Source organism: Mus pahari, chromosome 19, assembly GCF_900095145.1.
Source record: "Mus pahari chromosome 19, PAHARI_EIJ_v1.1, whole genome shotgun sequence".
Lineage (NCBI taxonomy): Eukaryota > Metazoa > Chordata > Mammalia > Rodentia > Muridae > Mus > Mus pahari.
The window spans coordinates 40,427,326-40,447,241 of NC_034608.1; the positions used below are offsets into that span (position 1 = coordinate 40,427,326).

The 19,916-nt window shown below is 44.2% G+C and overlaps 2 protein-coding genes across 3 annotated transcripts in view; one reads left to right on the top strand and one right to left on the bottom strand.

The window, feature by feature from the left end:
• Positions 1–4,083: 4,083 nt before the first annotated feature.
• Smim19 (small integral membrane protein 19) lies at positions 4,084–18,141 on the bottom strand. Its single transcript, XM_021219128.1, has 4 exons — positions 17,759–18,141; positions 14,439–14,577; positions 12,469–12,593; positions 4,084–4,840 (listed from the first exon to the last, which is right to left on the bottom strand). The coding sequence occupies exons 2-4, from the start codon at positions 14,570–14,572 to the stop codon at positions 4,776–4,778; spliced, it is 324 nt and encodes a 107-aa protein (XP_021074787.1). The 5' UTR covers positions 14,573–14,577; positions 17,759–18,141; the 3' UTR covers positions 4,084–4,775.
• Positions 17,370–19,916, top strand: part of Slc20a2 (solute carrier family 20 member 2) — an 87,142-nt gene continuing 84,595 nt past the window's right edge. The window contains exon 1 of one of the 2 annotated variants that reach the window (XM_029531695.1): positions 17,370–17,594. The gene's annotated coding sequence lies outside the window, so the exon portion shown is untranslated. Of the gene's footprint in view, positions 17,595–17,972; positions 18,191–19,916 lie in introns of those variants that run through there. The other variant, XM_021219126.1, reaches the window with a different exon arrangement.

Here is a 19,916-nt window from a genome sequence, read left to right on the forward strand (position 1 = left end):
GTCTGTGGTGGTTTGAATGAAAATGGTCTCTGTAGACGTCCAGTTCGTTTGTCTTCAGTGACCGTACTGCAAGTTTGATGTCAACTTGACATAGCTAGAGTCATCAGAGAGGAGAAAACAGTCCCACAGGCAAGCCTCTAAGGCATTTTCTTAATTGGTGATTGATGGGTGAGGGCAAGGCCCATTGTGGGTGGTGCCGTCCCTATGATGGCGGTCCTGGGTTCTATAAGAAAGCAAGTTGGGCAAACCAAGAGAAACAAGGCTATAGGGTGCAGGGAGTGGAATGGGGTGGTTTGAATGAGAATGCCCCCCCACCTCAGGCTCATATATTTGAATGATTGTTTCCCAGTTGGTGAACTGTTAGGGTGATAGGGTGTGACCTTGTTGGAAGAGATGTGCCACTGGGTGAGCTTTGAGCTTTGAAAAGCTCAGGCAAGATCCTCCCACCCCACTTGGTCTCCTACTTGTAGATCTAACATAAGCTCTCAACTACTGCTCAGGCAACATGCCTGCTTGCTGCCATGGTCTCCACCATGATGATCATGGACTTAACGTTCTGAAACTGTAAGCCAATCCCCAATTAAACACTTTATTTCATGAATTGCCTTGGACGTGGTGTCTTTTCACAAAAGGGAAGTAACTAAGAGGGGTCCATTTGCTTGGAATACCCTTTTCTACCCTTTTACTGTGAGGTGATGTCTATTAATGGTGGCGAGGTGTGTTTCTTGAATGCAGCAGAAAGATGGACTCAGCTGTCTAGTCCAATATGCTAGTCTGTCTTCTTACTGGGGCAATTGAGATCATTAATATTGAAAGTTATCAATGAGCACTGTTTATTAATTATTGTGTTTTGTTATGATATGGGTCCCTGCTTTTGATTTATTGGTCTGAGATTATTTACTTATTGTGTTTTCCTGGGTGTGGCCAACCTCTTCAGATTAATGTTTTTCTTTTAGTTTCTTCTGTAGAATTTGATCAGTAGAGATACTGCTTAAATTTGATTTTATCATGGAATGTTTCTCTTCCTCCATTATTTATGACTGAGAGCTTTTCTGGCAGAGTAATATAGACTTCCATAGTCTCTCAGTTTGTAGAATACCAGGCCAGTCCCTTCTGGTTTTGAGTTTCCACTGAGAAGTCAAGTGTTATTTAAATGGGCCTACCCTTATATGTTACTTGGTCTTTTTTTCCTTACAACTTTTAAGTCTTTCCCTGTTCTGTATATTTAGTGTTTTATTATGTGTTGTTGGAAATATCTTTTCTAGTCCTGTGTATTTGAAGTGCTGTATGTTTCTTGTACCTTGATAGGCACCTTTTTCTTAAGGTTGGGAAAATTTTCTTCTATGATTTTGTTGAAAATATTTTATGGGACTTTGACCTGGATTTTTTTGGGGGGGGGGTTGTTGTTATTGTTGTTTTGTCCTTCCTCTATTCTCTGAAGATTTGGTCTTTTCACAGTGCCCCAGATTTCCTGTATCTTTTGTGTCTGGATTATTTTAGATTTAACATTTTCTTTGACTAACCTATCAGGTGTCTCCACTGCCTGTTTCTCTCTTCCGTGTTTTGTAAAATGTTCATGAGGCTTCCTATCTCTAACAGTTTCATCTCTAGTTTTATGTCAGTGTGCTTTTTCTTTAGTGATTATGATGGCTAGATTTAGGCCAACTTGACACAAGCTATAGTCTTTATAGAGGAGGGAGTCTCAATTGAGACAATGCCTCCATAAGATTGGGGTGTACGCAGGCCATTGCAGTTCTAGGGCATTTTCTTAATTAGTAATTGATGTGGGAGTGCCTAGCCCATTGTGGGTGGTGCCATCCCTCAGCTGGTGGTCCTGGTTCTATAAGAAAGCAGGTTGGGCAAACCAAGAGAAACAAGCCAGTAAGCAGCACCCCTCCATAGCCTCTGCATCAGCTCCTGCCTCTAGGTTCCTGCCCTGCTTGAGTTCCTGACTTGCCCCCCCCCCCAATGGACTGCGGTATGTAAATCAAATCCCTTTCTCCCCAAGTTGCTTTTATCATAGTGGATCATCACAGCAATAGAAACCCTAAGGCAGTGATTCTGTTTCTACTTTCATGTCTTAAACTGTTTTTATTTCCTTCAACTTATTTCTTTGTGTTTCATAGTCTGCACTGAGGCATTTATTAACATCCTCTATAAGGTTTTTAACCATATTCATAATTGCTATTTTGAAACCTGTCTTGTGCTTCAGCTATATTGCATTTCTCAGGGCCTATTGGGTTCTGGTGGAGGCAGATGGTCTTGGCTGTCTATGTTTTTTTGCAGAGTCTAGGCGGCTGAAGTTATGAGGCGTTTTTTGGTGTTGCTACTGGGTCTTGTCTTCGCTGGGTGGCTGTTCTGCTCATGGTTCTTCTTGCCCTCTCTGAAGTCAAGGCAAGTGTGGTGATTGAGGGATCCTTGGCAGAGAGCTTCTGCAAGTGGCAGAAAGAAATGGATTTGAGAGAGGAGAAAAGGCTGAGAGAGGCTATGGAAACATGTTAGAGGAACTGTGTCTGCACTAGGAAACAGTCTCAAGGCAGTGGAGGTATGGTAAGAGGAGAGACTCCTACAAGCATGCTGAAATAGGACAAAGAGAAGCCTGGAGGCAGACATGGGAATGAAAGGGCTAGGGGGTCCTTGAATGTGCACCAAGAGGTGGAGTTGCCAGTGAATGGAGTTGGGGTGGGAGGGGAGCTTCACCAAGCCGACTGCGCAGGACTGAGAGAGCTGAGAGATCATAATGGAAGGCAGGGAGGCTAGTGGAAATCGTCTGAGTACCAGCACAGGTGGCTCCTGGTCCAAGTGTTCCTGTGAAGCTATGGCTGACATGAAGGATGGAGGCAGGCCAGAAGGGAAGGCTGAGATGGCTCAGTGTTTGGTGTGGTTTAGAGACATAATTCTGCTACTTTGTGTTATTCAAAGTAAAGAATTTCTGTCTTTTAATTATGACACATATTTCTCTCCTATGGCCGGTGTCCTAGTAATGTTTTTGGCATTAACTATAAGAAAAATTTAAAACAACAGAAACCACCCTTGTGGGGTCTGTGTCTTGTCAGCCCTCTCCCAGTGGTTAATACTGGTGGTAGTTTCTCAAGGTGAACCGTGAGACACAAAGCCTGTCTGGATGAGATCAGTGGTATTTAGACAGACATCTATCTGGTCCCAGCTCCTGCTCCCAAATCTTCCATGAACCTACAGACCTCTGGTTCCCTGAGTATACCCGAACCACTAGGTCTTTTTATTCAACTTGGATTTTTTTTTTTTTTTTGTAAGAAACTGTCTTTCTAATCTTGTGTATCTGTGTGTGCACACATATGGTGTATGTATATGTGTGTGCACATATATGGTGTATGTATATGTGTGTGCAGGCATTGAGACTGCTTCTGTCCCAAATCTCCTTCTGTTTGAACCTGAAGTTAATGCTAGGACCCTTGAAGGTGGGACTCACTAATACCATTAGATTTCTTAAATTCCTGGGCTGTTACTCTAATCCTACTCCTACCGTGTGAGTAGTGGCTACTTTTAGGTCCCTGCCTGTTGATTTCACACATGGGACATTTTGAGATCCCATTCATACTGACTACTTTTCCTCTTGACCGTGGGTCTCATTCTCCTATTCTTCTGATCCTTGCTCCTTGTTTTATCTCGGCCACGGAGAACAATATAGTGCAGAGTCCCTTGGCTCTGTTAACATCTGCTGGAGTGTTGACTTTTGTTCTATTGGACAATCAGATCAGCAGGAATTAAACTATAACGTTGTGGTGGGCCACAGCTGAAGGCTTCTTCTCGCTGTTTCCTTTCTAACAGGCTGCAGGTAGTCTGCCTTCTGGAGTCAGAGCTCAGGGATCATCCATTAGCTCAATAACACAGCAGACTGTGCTGTGTGCCCTCCTGTGGTTCACTTCTTCCTGTGCTGCCTCTCTCTGGCCTGCTTTCTCTAGAGGCCCTTGTACTCATCAAGGCAGTAGGACTGGGTCTTTCAAGTTTCAACTTGCTTCTACCATTACCGCCAACCAGTTTTTACAAGACTAAACACGAAACACTAGATTTTCCATTGTATAGTACAAAATGATGCAAGAAAGCTGGGTTTTCAGCAAAGCTTTAAGCAGCAGAAGACACTGCTGTAACCATCAACAGCAGTGACAGGGAGCAAGACAGAGATGTCTCCTTGTCTAACAGCATGGTCTCCAGGAGTCCCATGGAGGCAAGGGAAATGTGGGATCAGGAACAAAATAACAACTTCTGGGAATGCAACTAAAGGGAGACAAACCCAGCTGCAGAAAGTACCCACAAACAGCAGATGGGGTAACCTTCATGATATTGACGAGACTAGAAGGTCCTTGTGTGTCATACAAGCCTTGAAGTCAGTCAAAGAGCCAGGAACAATCGTGGAAGCAACACAAATTAGCCTGCTACTACTGTTAAATATCATAGACCACGTCCTAAGAGCAAACCACCCCAACAGCTGGATTGCATGTTTTAACACTGTAAAAATATTCTGAAGTGACATTAACTCTAGGATTCTTGCTTCCAAAGACGTGCTTGTATTTTTCACTGCATCCTGGAGTCATTGTTGATCTTCAGAAGGGCAAGTCCCCATCTCTAGTCACTAAGCATTTTTTCTTTCTAAGCATTTTTGCACTTATGCAGGAAGTTCCAGAAGAAGCAACAAAAGCAGGCTTGGGGGGAGGGGCACAACTGGGATGAGCTTATGGAGTGGCGAGGAATGTGTTTCTCGTACTGCGTCACATTCACTTTCACTGCTCAGTCTGGTTTTATTCCAATGAGAGCTGCACACTGTCGGCCTGGCTTTGCGGCTGTTGGTACTCGTACTTTCTTGCTGTGGGAAAATAATGACGAGAAAGATGAAGCACAAAATAATTACAAGCTAATGTCATTAAGTCGCATTAAATCATGATACTTGGTAAGAAATTAGTTAGAACTAAGCATCTGCTTTTCTCTACAGGAAGTTAATTATATTCTAAGACCTTATAATTTCAACACTATTTATATAGATCTCATATTTATAATTATTATTTAAATATCAGGATCATTCTGAACTTTAAAATAAATAATTGAATAAGCTATCACAATTTTTAATTTTCTTTTGTTACTACATACTGCTATTTTAAAATATATTTTTATTTATACTTTGAGACATCTATCCATCCATCCATCCATCCATCCATCCATGCATACAGTGTATTCTGATCACAGCTTTCTCTTTTTCCACACCATCTTCTCTCAGACCCCCTTCATCACTGCACATTTTCCTTTCCAACTGCGTGTTTTTCTTTTAAACTCACAAAGTCCAACTAGTGCTTTCAGTGTGTGCATGGTAGTGGGGCCACCTACTGAACCATAGGTAACCTACCAGGGGGAATTCCCTGAAAGAAAGTAACTCTACCTCAGCAACCAGTAACTGTCACTATGCCCTCTGCCAGGGCTTCATGCATCCTTTACCCACCCAGCCTGGAATTCTGACTGGCTTGATCTTGTACAAGCAACCATAGTCACTGCGAGCACATGTGTGCAGCAACCTGTCACATCTGGAAAACACCACTTTGCAGTCTTCTTTAACCTCTGGCTCTTATCATCTTTCCAGCCCTCTTCCTTCCTCAATGGTCGCTGTCCCCACAGGACTAAGTTCTCATTAATAACTTATCTCAGCACTTTGATATCAATACCTTCTTGGTCTTTTACTGTATTTAACTTAGAAGCCCACAGACTTTATTGAACATAAAGGTCACCACTATTCACTAGAAGCCAAAACAAATATGAAATTATTCTTACTAAAAACTATTTAGTAAAGAAAAACTATCTTAAGGTAAACCTGGAGATGATAGAGGTAAAAAGATTTGTGAATGTCATTCAGTCATTCAACAATGTAGCTTTAAAACTTGCAACTTCTTCCTTTAAGTTGTATCTAGCCAAGAGAGACATTATTCTTGTTTATGCTACTTAGGATAAATACAGGTTCTTAAGCCCTACAGCTTACATGTTGGGAGTTCAAAACCAGTTCTGAACAAAAAAAAAAANAAAAAAAAAAAGAATACTACAGGACATATTACCGTATCTAATTTCAAACTAAACTAATGTCATAGTAATAAAAACAAAAAGAGTGTGCTATACTGGCACAAAAACAGATGCATAGACCAAGGGAATAGAACTGAGGACCCAGCTACAAGTCCGCACACCTATAACCACTGAATTTTTGACAATGCCAAAAACATACAACAGCTGTGGTGGGTTGAATATGCTTGGCCCAGCAAGTGACACTCTTAGGAGGTGTGGCCTTGTTGGAGGAAGTATGTCACTATGGGGCTGGGCTTTGAGACCCTCCTCCTAGCTGCCTGGAAGTCAGTCTTCTCCTGTTTGCCTTTGGAACAAGATGTAGAACTCTCAGCTCCTCCTACACCATGCCTGCATAGACACTGATGTGCTTCCCACCGTGATGATGATGGACTGAACCTCTGAACCTGTAAGCCAGCCTCAGGTAAACGTTGTCCTTTATAAGAGTTGCCTTGGTCATGGTGTCTGTCACAGCAATGGCAACCTTACCTAAGACAAAGGGATTTAAAAAAACAAAAAACAATAGCATCTTCAACAAATGATACTAAGAAAACTGGCTTTCAGTGTGTAGACAAGTAAAACCAGTTCCTTAATTCCCTCCCTGCACAGAACCCAGCTCCACGGTCATCAACACAAGACACGGTGCCCTGAAACTGCTAGAGGCAAAAGGAAGTGTGCCCCAACTCACAGACACAGACGACAATGCTGAACCAGACTCCCACGGCACAAGGAAATCAACAATGGACAAATGGGGTCTCTTGAGACTTTTATACAGCAAAGGAAACTGCCTATCAAGTGCAGAGGCAGCCCACAGAGTGTAAGTAAACAACTGCTATCTATTCATCTGACAGGATTAGTGGTTAAAACACACAAAGAACTTAGAAAAGAAAACATTAAAAAAATCAATAATCCAATGTAAAAACAGGGTGTGAGACTGAGCAGAACACATAAAAGAATTACAAATAGCTAGGAAATGCTTTAAAAGTACTCAAAATCAAGGAACTGCAAATTCAAATTACTTTAAGATTCTGACTCATGTCAGTCGGAGTGGCCACTGTCAGGGGTACAAATGACAAATGGATGTGGCTAAAGGACTCTTATACACAGTTGGCGGGAGTACATAAACTATGGCCATGACTCTCAAAGAAGCTAGAAATAGAACTGTCATAGGACCCGGTTACAGCTCTCCTGGGCATGCACCCAAGGACTTCATATCCTACTACAGACACGCTAGCCCATCCATGCTCACTGCCACTCTGCTGAGAATAGCTATGGAACACGATCCACCTACATGTCCATCAACAGATCGACAGTGGGAATGTGGGACACTTACAAGACTGCATGTTAATAATGAAGAAAAACAAAATCATGAAATCTTTAGGGAAACAGAAAAAAATTATAGTGAGGGAACTCAGGCGCAGTAAGACAAATGTCACATGTTCACTGTCATATATGCAGTCCAGTTTCAAATGTTTTGCTTTGTATGTTTAGCTTGGGGTACAGGTAGAAGCAGTGAACTACAAAGTCTCTTCTGGGGATGACGCATTAGGAGTGGCAGTAAGTGGGGCTGATGGAGAAGGGTTAGCATAAAGAAGGAGAATAGAAAAAGCTGCATAGAAACCTCGTGTCTCAGTCCAACCAGAACTATGACTGGATAGAAAGCAGAGCATGCATGAAAGGAGGCGGGGACATAGGAAGCAGAGCAGTGGATGAGAGAAGGGGACAGTGGGTGGGCTGACCAGCACTAAGGATGTGTCTCAGTTAGGGTTTACTGCTATGAAGAGACACCATGACCAAGGCAACTCTTATTAAGGATAACATTTAATTGGTACTGGCTTACAGATTCAGAGGTTCAGTCCATTTTCATCAAGGTGGGAACATGGCAGCATCCAGGCAGGCATGGGACTGGAGGAGCTGAGAGTTCTACATCTTGTTCCAAAGGCAAACAGGAGAAGACTGGCTTCCAAAGCTCACCCCACAGTGACACATTTCCTCTAGCAAGGCCACACCTATTCCAACAAGGCCACACCTTCTAAAAGTGCCACTCCCTGGACCAAGCATATTTAAACTACCACAGGCTTATGAAATAGTCTTATAAAAACACACTAGTAAGATAATTTCAAAATATGATTGTAAAAAAGAAAAAGTTTGAACGGAGGTATCCCCCCATGGGAAGACAATGATACCCCCAGAATACATGAGTTATTAAACAAAACCTGCAGTATAGGACATCAGATACCCCTCTCTGGGTAATTGGCCCCAGAAGTCTCCAAAGCATGGGCTGTTGCTGATGCCCCTGTCTCTTCAATAAAACTCAGTTGCTAAAGCACCACACTCAGGCTGCAAGATACAGAGATGAGTCTCAAACTGACTGGAAAGGATTTTCCCCGCTAGTTAGCTTTCATAGTGCTCGAAGACACTATGCATGCTGCTGGGGCAGACAAGTCATCAATGGTATTACCCCTTGTTGGGCCCTGCATGCTAAAATACTGACATGCCAGGCAAGATGTATCCACTGCTACACTAGGGGCCTGGCTAGCATGAGTGACCAGCCACTTTCTGGTTGGATGTGAGGTCTACTCGATAGGTGGCTATTTTATGTCTGATCAAAAGTCCATGGCTGAGGAGACCATAGGCCCTAAGATAGTACCTGATTCTGTTTTTGCTAACTGGTCAGGGTGTCATATTGCCTTTTAACAATTTATGCTTATAGTCAGCCTTGGTTACAGAATCTTCACATGGCAGTAGGCAGCAGTCAATGAAGGAAGCCATAACTGCCCCCAAAGAACTGAGAATAAATAAGTAACTAGTGCTTAAATGGAACATCTTGAATATTTATTTAAATATGTATGGGTTTTTTTTTTATCTACATGTGTGTGTATGAACTATGTGTGTTTGAGGCCAAAAGAAGAAAATGGATCCCCTGGAAATGGAATTGCAGATGGTTATGAACCACCATATAGGTCCTTGGGAATCAAACCTGAGTCTTCTAGAAAGAGCAGCCAGTGCTTATAACCACTGAGCTGTCTCTCTGGCCCCATCCTTATGAACGAACACATCCTTATGAAATGACACATCTCCCTTCGCTGCCAAGGCTGAGAGAACATCAGAGAGGAGAAGACAGAAAGAACGTAAGCCACAGAGGGTGGGGAGAAGCGCTATGCAACACTGTCTTCTGGAAATACCATGGCTGTTGAACTCATGAACTCAGCAGCAGGGATTACCTGCCCAGAAGGTACACAAGACCAAGTCAACTAAAACTCAAGCACGCGTGGGACAGGAGTTCTCAAGGGCAGTTAATAGCTGGTTAGCTGAGAGAGAATCACTCTTGGAGAGAATAGCCACTGCAGGGTTACCTATGATCTAACGGAGAGCTTCATACCCATGCACACACAGTCGGCAGTAACCTAACTTAGTGGCTTTGTTGGGCTTTTGTACTTTAGAAGAGAGCTTGAGGCTGTGGGAGGTGGTACTGAGGGAGCTCTATGGTGTTGGAGAGGAATGGAGGTACATACTGAGAGGAACTAATTATGGTCCATTTACAGTCTCAAGTGTGTTCAGATCTCACCAGAGAATCCAGATAAGCAGGAGGTGCTGACATCTACCTTTCCTAGACGGCGGCTTGCACCTGCATGTGTAGGGTTGAAAGTTACAGGGAGACCGCTACTTGACTGAGCCCATATATAAAAAGAGGAGAGGATTAAGAATGCCCCAAGATAGTCATTGGATAAGGCTGTGTCTGGAACCAGTCTGATGGGGAAGTGGGGTAGAGAGCAATACTAAGGCACTAGGAACATTGCATTTCTCTAAAGAGCTCAGCCAACGAGAATGAAAAGGGTGAAGAACCGCAACACGGGATACACAAGCCACTGTTTTGTGCCGAACAGGAAGCACAGCCACTTTTGCCTTCTGTGCTGGCTGGCTCCCAGTTGCTGCAAACTGGAAACAGAGTGTCTTGCCTTTGCTGCTCCTGAGACTCCACTGCTCTTATGAAGCACGGGAGACTTTCTCATAGTCTGGGAGATGCTCCACCTCCCAGGACTGCTCTATTTGGAAAGAGAAGCCCTTGGCCTCTGAGAGTCAAAGCCGCACCCTGCCCCACCTCTGGGTGGACTTCTGCCATTCCTCCGCCTCTCCTTAACACTTCAAAAAGACCTAAGGGGATTATTAGAAAAAGACCTAAGGGGATTATTAGAAAAAGGAATGTTATTCCTCAGCTCAGTCTGCAGCCCATCATAGAGGAAGTCAAGGTGGGATCCTGGAGTCAGCAACTGAAACAGAGACCAGCGAGGTTAATTACCTTTGCTGAAAAATTAACAAAAAGCTCAGAAATTGATGGTCCATCCAGACTATAGAGATAGAAAGGGCTGAAGGCTTTATTTTCAACCTCCCTTTGTAACTGTAACTATAGCCATGATCAACTAATTTTAGTTAATATGCATGAAGAAATATTAACTACAGTACAGTGATAACATTCCCTGTGTGTGAGTGCTAACAAAAACCCATTAAAACAACAATTATCAAACATATGCCCCAAACATAGCAACATAATCTAATGCTCTACATACCAGACCAGACCATCAATACTATGAGAGAGTCAAAAATGTCAGAGCAATTTACAGAGTTAAAATAAACCTAAAAATACGACCAATAAACTTTTTAAAAGGAGAATAGAATTTAAGAAATGAGTCATTACGGTCCGTTTTCAGCAGGAGGCGCACTTAGAGCTCATCAGAGAACACGGCCCACCTTCCTCCTTAGCAGCTGGCGCCGGCTTGTCTAGGAGCTCTGGGTCATCTAAGAGCTGACATATTTCGTGGCCTGCTACATAATGGAGCCATGAATCAAAAGACAGGGAACCTTGAGCCTCAGATATTAGATATGGCTCCATGTCCTGCCCCAACAGGATGGAGAATTTGGTGAGGGGAAATACTCTATACTGGGAAGATTGTACCTCCCTAAAGAATTCATCCAATAAAAAATAAAATAAAATAAAAACTAAAAACACAACTGGAGAGATGGAAATCTCTGTTTTGTGACAAGCCAGTGTGCCAGCCTTTTTCCCCATCTGCGCAGCCTACTACCATGCCTCCATGACGCCAAAAATAAGCCTGTCTCACTTTCTGGACTGACTCTGCGGTCCCAATACTCTTATTATGAAGTGAGGACTACTGTGTCTCATAATATGATCTCATTTTATTGTATACATGAATAAAATCCCCAAGAAAGAATTTTTTAAAACTAAAATAAAAAAGAACAAAATAAAAACCGCAATACACCATCTCAACCGAAAACAAAAAAGCAACTGCCCAGTCCTTCTACGTGAAACTCCACATGGCAATCAACAGGTACGCGAGCTCAGTAAGCTGGCACACATCTGTGCCTCTATCATCCCTCGGAGCACTTACATTATGCATATATGTATACACTTGGGTTATATATAGAAAATAAAAGAAGTCTGCTTGCTTGACTTTACAACAATGCATCACTTCCGTGCCGCTACAGCAAATACCTGACAAAAGTGACTTAAGACAAGAGGAGTTGATTGTGGCTTACAGTTACAGGACACAGCCCTTCAAGGCAGGGACACACGTGGCGCTCCTACCCAGCCAGCTTTCTCCTTTCTCACCCTGTCCTTGCCTTCAGCCCAGGCCATGATGCTGTGCTACCTTTAGACTACAGCCTCCCACCTCAGTTAGCTTAATCTAGAAGGTCCCTCAAGACCCGCCCAGAGCTCTGTTTCCTTTGTGACTCTAAACTCCATCAGGTAGACAGCGGAGATGAACCCGGTGTTCTAAGATGAACACCATCTTGCTTGTCCTCCCTAATGTACCATGGAAGCCACGCCCTCATCTCTCAGATATCACAAAAGGCTTCAATGTACAGACAGTTGATTCTGGACCTACACTGCTTAGAGTTTGTTTCTTCTTTCTGTGTACATGTTACATCAGGGAGATTTTCCATTTCTTCCAGTGATTAGAACCATAGGATGTATTAATATTGTTCAAATATAACTTCTGGCCTTGCACCTTGATCTCACAGTTCCTGAAAGCCATTTGTATACTACTTTGGTGTTCAGTTGTCTGACCATTTCAATGTCATCCCAAGTGAGTACAAAGGAAGAGAAATAAGAAGAGGAATAAATGGAGGTATCAATCGGTATTTACAGTCTCCATCACTGCAAACCTTATGTATGATCATCTCTCAAGGCCACAGAGAGGCCTCAGACAACAGGAAGGCAAAGGATCAAACAGCCATAATGTTGGGATAAATCTGTGTCAGAAAGGGTCTAAGTTCTCCTAAACAGCCATGTTTTATAACCTTTTGTTAACTAAGTATAACAGAAAATCTGCGTTCAACACATTACATCTACAACTTGGCACAGAATGCACTTACAAACGGGATGCGTCTCCACTTGTTGTCTTAAGCGAATTCTGCTCACTGTGTCATAAAAGCTTGGCTCTGACAACATCCCTTCTGCGGGAGGCACACTAAATATTCTCATAATTTTCCTTTTATTCCTAAAACACAAAAAACAATGCGGGTTTGTTTTAACACATGCATGTTTATCTCATGATCCATTAAAAGTGTGAATCAAAACTTCCCTGTAAAGTACCCTGATCTCCATGAACATATAAAGCTCTCTGTGTAGAGCTATTGCGCCACAAAGGAAGGGGCCACAAAATGAGGACCTTTCCTTGTGATTCCCCTCAGCTCCTAGGGAAAATGGTGTATCAAAGCCACAGCATACAGACAAGGAAGCACGGCATTCCCCTTCCTTCCACGACACCCAAATAGAGACAAATCACCGCAGTGGGGACTATCCCTGATGTGAGCAGACCTTAGCTTGGAAAATTCGTGAATAAAACTGTTCTTTAATGACACAGTTTCTTGGGATATTGTTTTAGAAACAGGAGCATGCATCTCTGCTTTTAAAAGAGAAGTGGGAAGGAGGCGGTAGCTCTTTTGAGAGAAAAGTTGTCACATGCAAGTGGATCTGTGATGACGTGTGGCGCCTTCTTCCACCCACGCCACGCCCACAGTCCAGCCACCGAGAGAGAGCTACCAGGCAATAAGGGCAAGCACAAATGGGAGAGGGTTTTCCAAGGCCAAACAGAAACTATTTCTGGAGTGTTAATTATTATGAATTACTTAATGACTTTTTAAACCTCAGTAGAGAATGTCCCAAAGTATATACCTACAAGCAGAATACTGATTTTCCTCTTTAAAATACACACTAGCCACCACTGCCATCATCATCTTCTTCATCATCTTCATCACCACGCCACCACATTATCACCACCACAACATCAGCACCACCAGCACCACCACCATTATCATAATTCTATCACTGTTTTGCTGGATTGAGGGGAACGAAGCCAGGGTGAGTTAAAACAGTATTTAAATTAAGCTACAAAAAAAAAATGTCTCTTAAGAATATGGACCAAATGGCATATCAATGACACAAAGATAAAAGCCACATTTCTTGTTCTCAAGGAACTGGCATTTTTATAAATAAAGAACAGAGAAGTAGTGTGCTGGTTTCTTGTCAGTTTGACATTAGCTGGGTCAACTGGGAAGATAGAACCTTAGTGGAGGAATGGCTGCTATCAGACTGGCCGGTACGTAAGTCTATGGGACATTCTCCCGATCAATAATTGATGTAGGAGGGCCCAGCTCACTATGGGTGGGCGGTCTCAGGGTGCAGAAGACAGCAAACTGGACGAACCATGGCAAACGAGCCATAAGCAGTGCTCCTCCAAGCTCTCTGCTTCAGTCCCTGCCTCCAGGTTCCTGTCTTGGGTTCCTGTTCTGACGGCCCTCACGGACTGTGGCCTGTAAGCTGGAATGAACGTTCTCCTCGGCCTGTAAGCTGGAATGAACGTTCTCCTTGGCCTGTAAGCTGGAATGAACGTTCTCCTTGGCCTGTAAGCTGGAATGAACGTTCTCCTCTGCAAGCTGCTTTCCATCCTGGCCTTAATCAAAGCGATAGGACGTGAATTAGTACAAGTGTCTCGCGTAAGACGCAAGGGATAGGTCAAACGGGTGAGGAGAGGTCTCATGCTAACTACATGGGCATCAGAGTACTTCTGCATTTCAGACACTTGGGTGAAAAACACTTTAAAGTATGCTCGTTCCCGGGGGACAGCGTATCAAAGCTGGTGACAGAGTCAGGTACTTTAGAAGTGCTAGCATCAAACTTCAGAGCAACGGGTCTGCCACCCAGAACTGAGTATGGGGTTTTCAAATCAAACCCCACTCGCCAGCACCCACATGGACGGCACCTCTCTGTCCCGCTAAAACAAAACAAAAACAACAACAGCCAGACCACTTTGATGAGCAGTATCCTATATACCCTTATTTACCTCTTGGCATACATGAAGAGACCAAAGCTAACAAGGATAACTATCATGTAGACATTGGTGGCTTCGGTCCAGGCCTCATGGACTGTGTAATCAATAGAACCGTCATCGGCCATCACACCATAACTCCCGGCCATGGGATCTGTAAGAAGAGAAGGTGGGGTTGACTAAGCCATGGTCACTAACTGTTTTATGGCCTAGAGCTAAGAACGACTTTACATTTTGAAGTAGGTCCATGCCATTCATTCCTTGCATGTATTTTTGGGGTGCGGGGGTGGGGGTTTGTCAAACTCAGGTTATACATATATTAAGCATGCTCTCTACCCTAAGCTAGCCTGCAGTTCCTAAATCAGTACACTATGACCCTACATACCCATGTGCTTCAGTTTTCCTCAGTATTTACAGAGTCTAAGAAAAATATTGTCAAGCTGGTGAGGTGGCTCAGTGGGTAAGAGCACTGATTGCTCTTCTGAAGGTCCTGAGTTAAATCCCAGCAACCACATGGTGGCTCACAACCATCTGTAATGAGATCTGACGCCCTCTTCTTGTGTGTCAGAAGATAGCTACAGTGTACTTATGTATAATAATAAATCAATCTCTGGGTCAGAGTCAGCAGGGACTGAGCCAGCAGAGTTGACCAGAGTGAGTGTGGTTGACTGGAGTGAGCAGAGGTCCTAAAAATTCAATTCCCAACAACCACATGAAGGCTCACAACCATCTATACAGCTACAGTGTACTCATATACATAAAATAAAAAAATCTTTAAAAGGCACAGAACACAAAATGTAAGATACAAAAATATTGCTAAAAGAACTGAATTTGAAAGGCCACTGAAGTTTCCAAACTGTAGCTGTCACTCAGATGAAAACAACAGGACCCTTCAAAACATAGACCCTGACAGGGGCTAGGATTTTGAGAGCAGTTTCGCTCATGACATCAACCTAGAAGAGAATAGGAGCACACTAGCTGCTCTTCCTGCACCTCCCAACATGCCTGCCCATCGGGAGCTGGACCAAGCTTGGCCTGTTTACCAAATCTGGCTAAAAAGAAGTGATGAGATTAAAAGTGACTTTGCTACGTGTTCATAATCACACATTCTTTGGAGAAATTCCCACAGAGAGCAGGGGTGATAAACACAAGTGTAGCAAGCACCAAGCCAAAGAATAAAGGTTTCTTATCCCTGTTTGAGAGCTGAATTTTTCCCTGAGGACAAAGTTCTTCCCCGTGTTGAATACAAAAGGGATGTTTGAAAGTAATTCAGACAGTTTTTAAGCAGGCTACAGGTATTGGTATAAACACTGGTCTTGTAAAAATATTTTGGTCGAGGAACAATGAACAGAATTTAACTGTAAAAGACTTAAAACTTTACTATCTAGATGCTAGGGTAGACCTAACTCTTAAATATTAATGACTAGAACTATGGGCTTTTGGATGAGTGGGAAGAACAGGACAGGTGACAGAGTCACACGTTCAAATCTTATCCTTTAAAATTCAATTTCAGGCTGGTGAGATGGCTCAGCGGGTAAGAGCACCCGACTGCTCTTCCAAAGGTGCAGAGTTCAAATCCCAGCAACCACATGGTAGCTCACAACCATCCTTAACGAGATCTGACTCCCTCTTCTGGGGTGTCTGAGGACAGCTACAGTGTACTTACATATAATAAATAAATAAATAAAGTTTTTTTTTTAAAAAAAAAAAAAAATTCAATTTCAGGGGTTGTCTGACTTTTTTGATTCATAGTAGTCAGTCAATTTTAGATGGAGACTTCCAGAAGACCATCCGCTAGAACTGCCTTTAACTTGTAGCACTTTAGACCGCTGTAAATGCCACGATCCTAAAAATGGCAATAACCATGATCATATTTGGTAAATCCTAAGTGTCTGACTGGAGATGGTACAGAGAGCACAGACCATAAAGCGTTAACAGTCATAGCCCTCAGAACTGTGAGTTAACCATTTAGGAAAGAATCAGTGATCAATAAGGCAGGGGTGCTAGGATCCTGCGTGACTGCCACTTATTAACCTGAAAAATTAACACAATGTTTCCTAATGCCAAGTGGATCTGAACCAGGTTAATTTCTTGCTATGGCTTTTTGGACACAGACCCTGTCCACCTGCCTGAGTAATATACTTTTACCCCGAGCTTGATGGATTCCTACTACATTACACTTTAATCATACTTAGAAAAAGGTTTTCTAACCATTGCTGACCCAGAGTGACAAAATGTTAGCCTGAGATATATAACAGATTCTATGAAACCATCCATAGTTTGCAATACTGCTGCTCCACAGGTCTTGGGGTGGATGCGTTTCCTTAGACCCACTGTTTAAAGGACCTGCACTGAAGCTAGGCCTCCCCTGCTAGTCCTGACACCCTCGAGGCCATGCTTTGTAAGAGTCAGGAATGAAGAATTCAGAGTCCAGAGTGCAGACTTGGTACTTTAACCACGCCTCCAACGCACTTTGTGTAATCTAACCAAGTGTGTGGATATGCGCCCTTCCCCTTCAATCTAATGTAAAATGTCCAGGGGTTGGTTCATTTCAGGCGAGTTAATGCTCTCGTAGATAGATGCTGGGAGTGACATTATGGGCTCTTATGGGAAAACTGACTTCTTCCCTCGGCTGTCCGGTGATGTAATGTTTAAACTATTATTGCATTAGAAAGATGCTAGCTAGATGGAGCCGATTTAAGCTGCAGGTAAACATGCGAATTAAAGAGATCATGCCGTCAAAAATGCATCCATTGGGATTTAGTTTAAGGCTGACCTCCTTTTAGGTGACAAAATCCTTTTCAGGTAATCACAAGACATTATCCTAAGTTTTAAAGTTTGTCCACTCCGTTCTAGAACCTGCCACCTCGCTTGGAATGCTATTTTCTGCCTCTCACGTGGGACTTTTGTTACTCTCTCACGGAAAGTCAGCCTACACATTTCTAACAACGGAACCCAAGCACCGTGAGGGGAAGATTCGTTCTCCTGACTCTCTGAAGCACTGCGACGTTTGAGGTCCTAAAGCAGAAGGGAACAAGGTCACAGATTTTCACCCTTCGTAGAGGACTGAGCATAGCTGAGACCTGTGGACTGCGCAGTACACGTTCGAGTCATTTTTTTCTTTTTCTTTTTGCACCCATCCTGCTTTGACGCACTGCAACTCTGTAACAGGTGACAGTGGTGGCTCTGAGATTCCCAAGGCCACAGGGACCCGGGAACGGGAGGAGTAGAGGCGGCACAATGATCCGACGCCCAAACCTGGCCTCCTCCAGCCGCGCGTCCTTCGCCCCCCTCCCCGCCCCCCGAGCCTGTGCAATCTGCTCCAGGTGACATACAGGACAGTCCTCCCGCGACCGGCCGCCGCACGCTCCCGCCGGCGTCTCTGCGGGCTCCGGGGACCCCGGGCACGCACGCTGCAGCCGCCCCGCTCACTCCGCCCGCAGAGACACCAAGGCCGGTGACCCGCAGCAGCTCGCGACCCGCGGCTGGGCCAGGACCGGACGGGACGGGACGGGACGGGACGGGGCGGGGCGGGGCGGGGCCGGGGGCGGGGCGGTGACGCAGCGGCGCGCGGGAGGGCGAGCGGGCGGGCGCTCGGGCGCTCGGGCGCTGCTGAGGTGCCGAGGCCGCCGCGCCGCGCCGCTCCTCTCCGCTCGAGCTGTTCCTGGAGTCGGGCGGGGAGCGCGGGCCGAGACCCAACGGACCGGACGACCTCGCCTTCGTCACTTCCTGCCGGCCCGCGGTTTCCGGAGGGAACGAGAAGCCAGGTTTTGTTATTGGTTTTTCTTCCTTCCCTCTGTGCGGGAATCGGAGCCCGGCGCCGCGGCGACACCGCGTGCCGCGCGTCTGGCGGGAGCCGAGCGCAGCGCGGTGCTGCGCGGCCGTGCGTCTCTCCGCGCGCCGCGGCCCGGGTCGGCGCGGGCGGGAAGCGGCGGGCTCAGGCCCGAGGGCGCCGAGGCTCCTCCGCGGTGGGGCGGTCTCGGGGTGTCTGCGCGTGCTCCCGGGACGAATGGGGCTGCGAGGCCGAGGCGACTGCTCTCTCGCATCTTTGCTTGAATGGCTAAGGTGTTTTTTAAAAGAAAAAGAAAAAAAAAAAGAGAAAAACACCATTTGCGTGGGGGAGACTTGAATAAGGTTACGTTTTCCAGCGTGAGGCAGGTGGTGATCGTTAATGTGGGGTTGCAGTTTCGCCATTAAACCGATCAGTCGGGTCCCCCCAGGTTAGAGCGGCCATGCAAATAAAGCGGCCCATTGTCCACGTGCTTAAGGGCTTAGCTATTCCAGCAGGGCAAGTTCTCCGGGATCATCTGACTTCTTGTTACCAGTCTTGCTCGCAGTGTAGCGGTTCTGTTGAGTTGGTATGCAGAGATAAAGTGCAAATAATTAGACTGTAACTTTTCACAAGTCGTCTTGTCTATTGGAACAGTAACATGTGTTTTGTAGCTACAGTGTATGTGCGTTTACGTATATTATACACACAACCATTTATATAATTTTTAACCATTTAGTTTGGGTTTAAAGTTAGAGAATTAGAAAGCGTAGTTCATGTGGTGTTTGCTGCCTGCTTGCCAGGGAGGTGCCAGATGTTCATAGATGTTTTATATCAGTTCATTCTCAAGGGGGAACTTCTTGCATAGGTGTAGATTGTTCAGTTTCTCAACACATGAGTTGGATTTGCATGCACCACTGTGTAGAACGTTGGCTTCAAATAGTTGTTTCTTTTCTGAAAATAAGGGTGCTGATCACAGAATAACTCGGCCAATTAGTGTGGCTTTAGAAGTTCATAGAAGTGCGTTTAATCCATTTGGGTGTTTAAGAGTTTTAAAAGCCTTGTGGCTTTTTTCTTACTCATAAGTGCCCATTATATAACATGGTCAGAAGTTGATCTAGATAGGGTGGGCACCAAGCAAGGGTGGTACTAAGAGCCGTTACTCAAATTTGGGGTCTTTGTATTTCTTACTACACTTCCTAACTAAAGGCAAACATGTGAAATGATTTTTTTTTTTCCAACATCAAACTAAGAAAATTAAACAAAAACAAACAGTAGGCTGTTAGAGTTTAGATTTTGCTAGAGTGTGTCTTTTTTTTTTTTTTTCTCCTTTTCCTTTTAGATAGGGTCTCACTGAGTATCTCTGACTGGCCTGGATTTATGTAGCCCAGTATATCTCTGAACTCAAGAGACCTGCCTGCCTCTGCTTCCTGAGTGCTGGGATCAAAAGTGTCCCCTCCTACACTCAGCTAGGAGTGTTGGGGGTTTCACTGAGCGTTCGAATATTAAGAATGTTAGATTTTCTGTATTGTGCATACTTGTGCCTAACTTTTAAATTAAGATTTAATTATTTTAAGCACATATTCACTTATTATATTCAGTGTAAGATTAAACTATAAAAACACCATTTAATGATTTATGTGGCCATAACAGTTCAAAAGCTGATTTGTGAGGGTGATGGTAGTCTTGTATCATGAAAGAGTAGAAGTGGCTGGAAAGACACT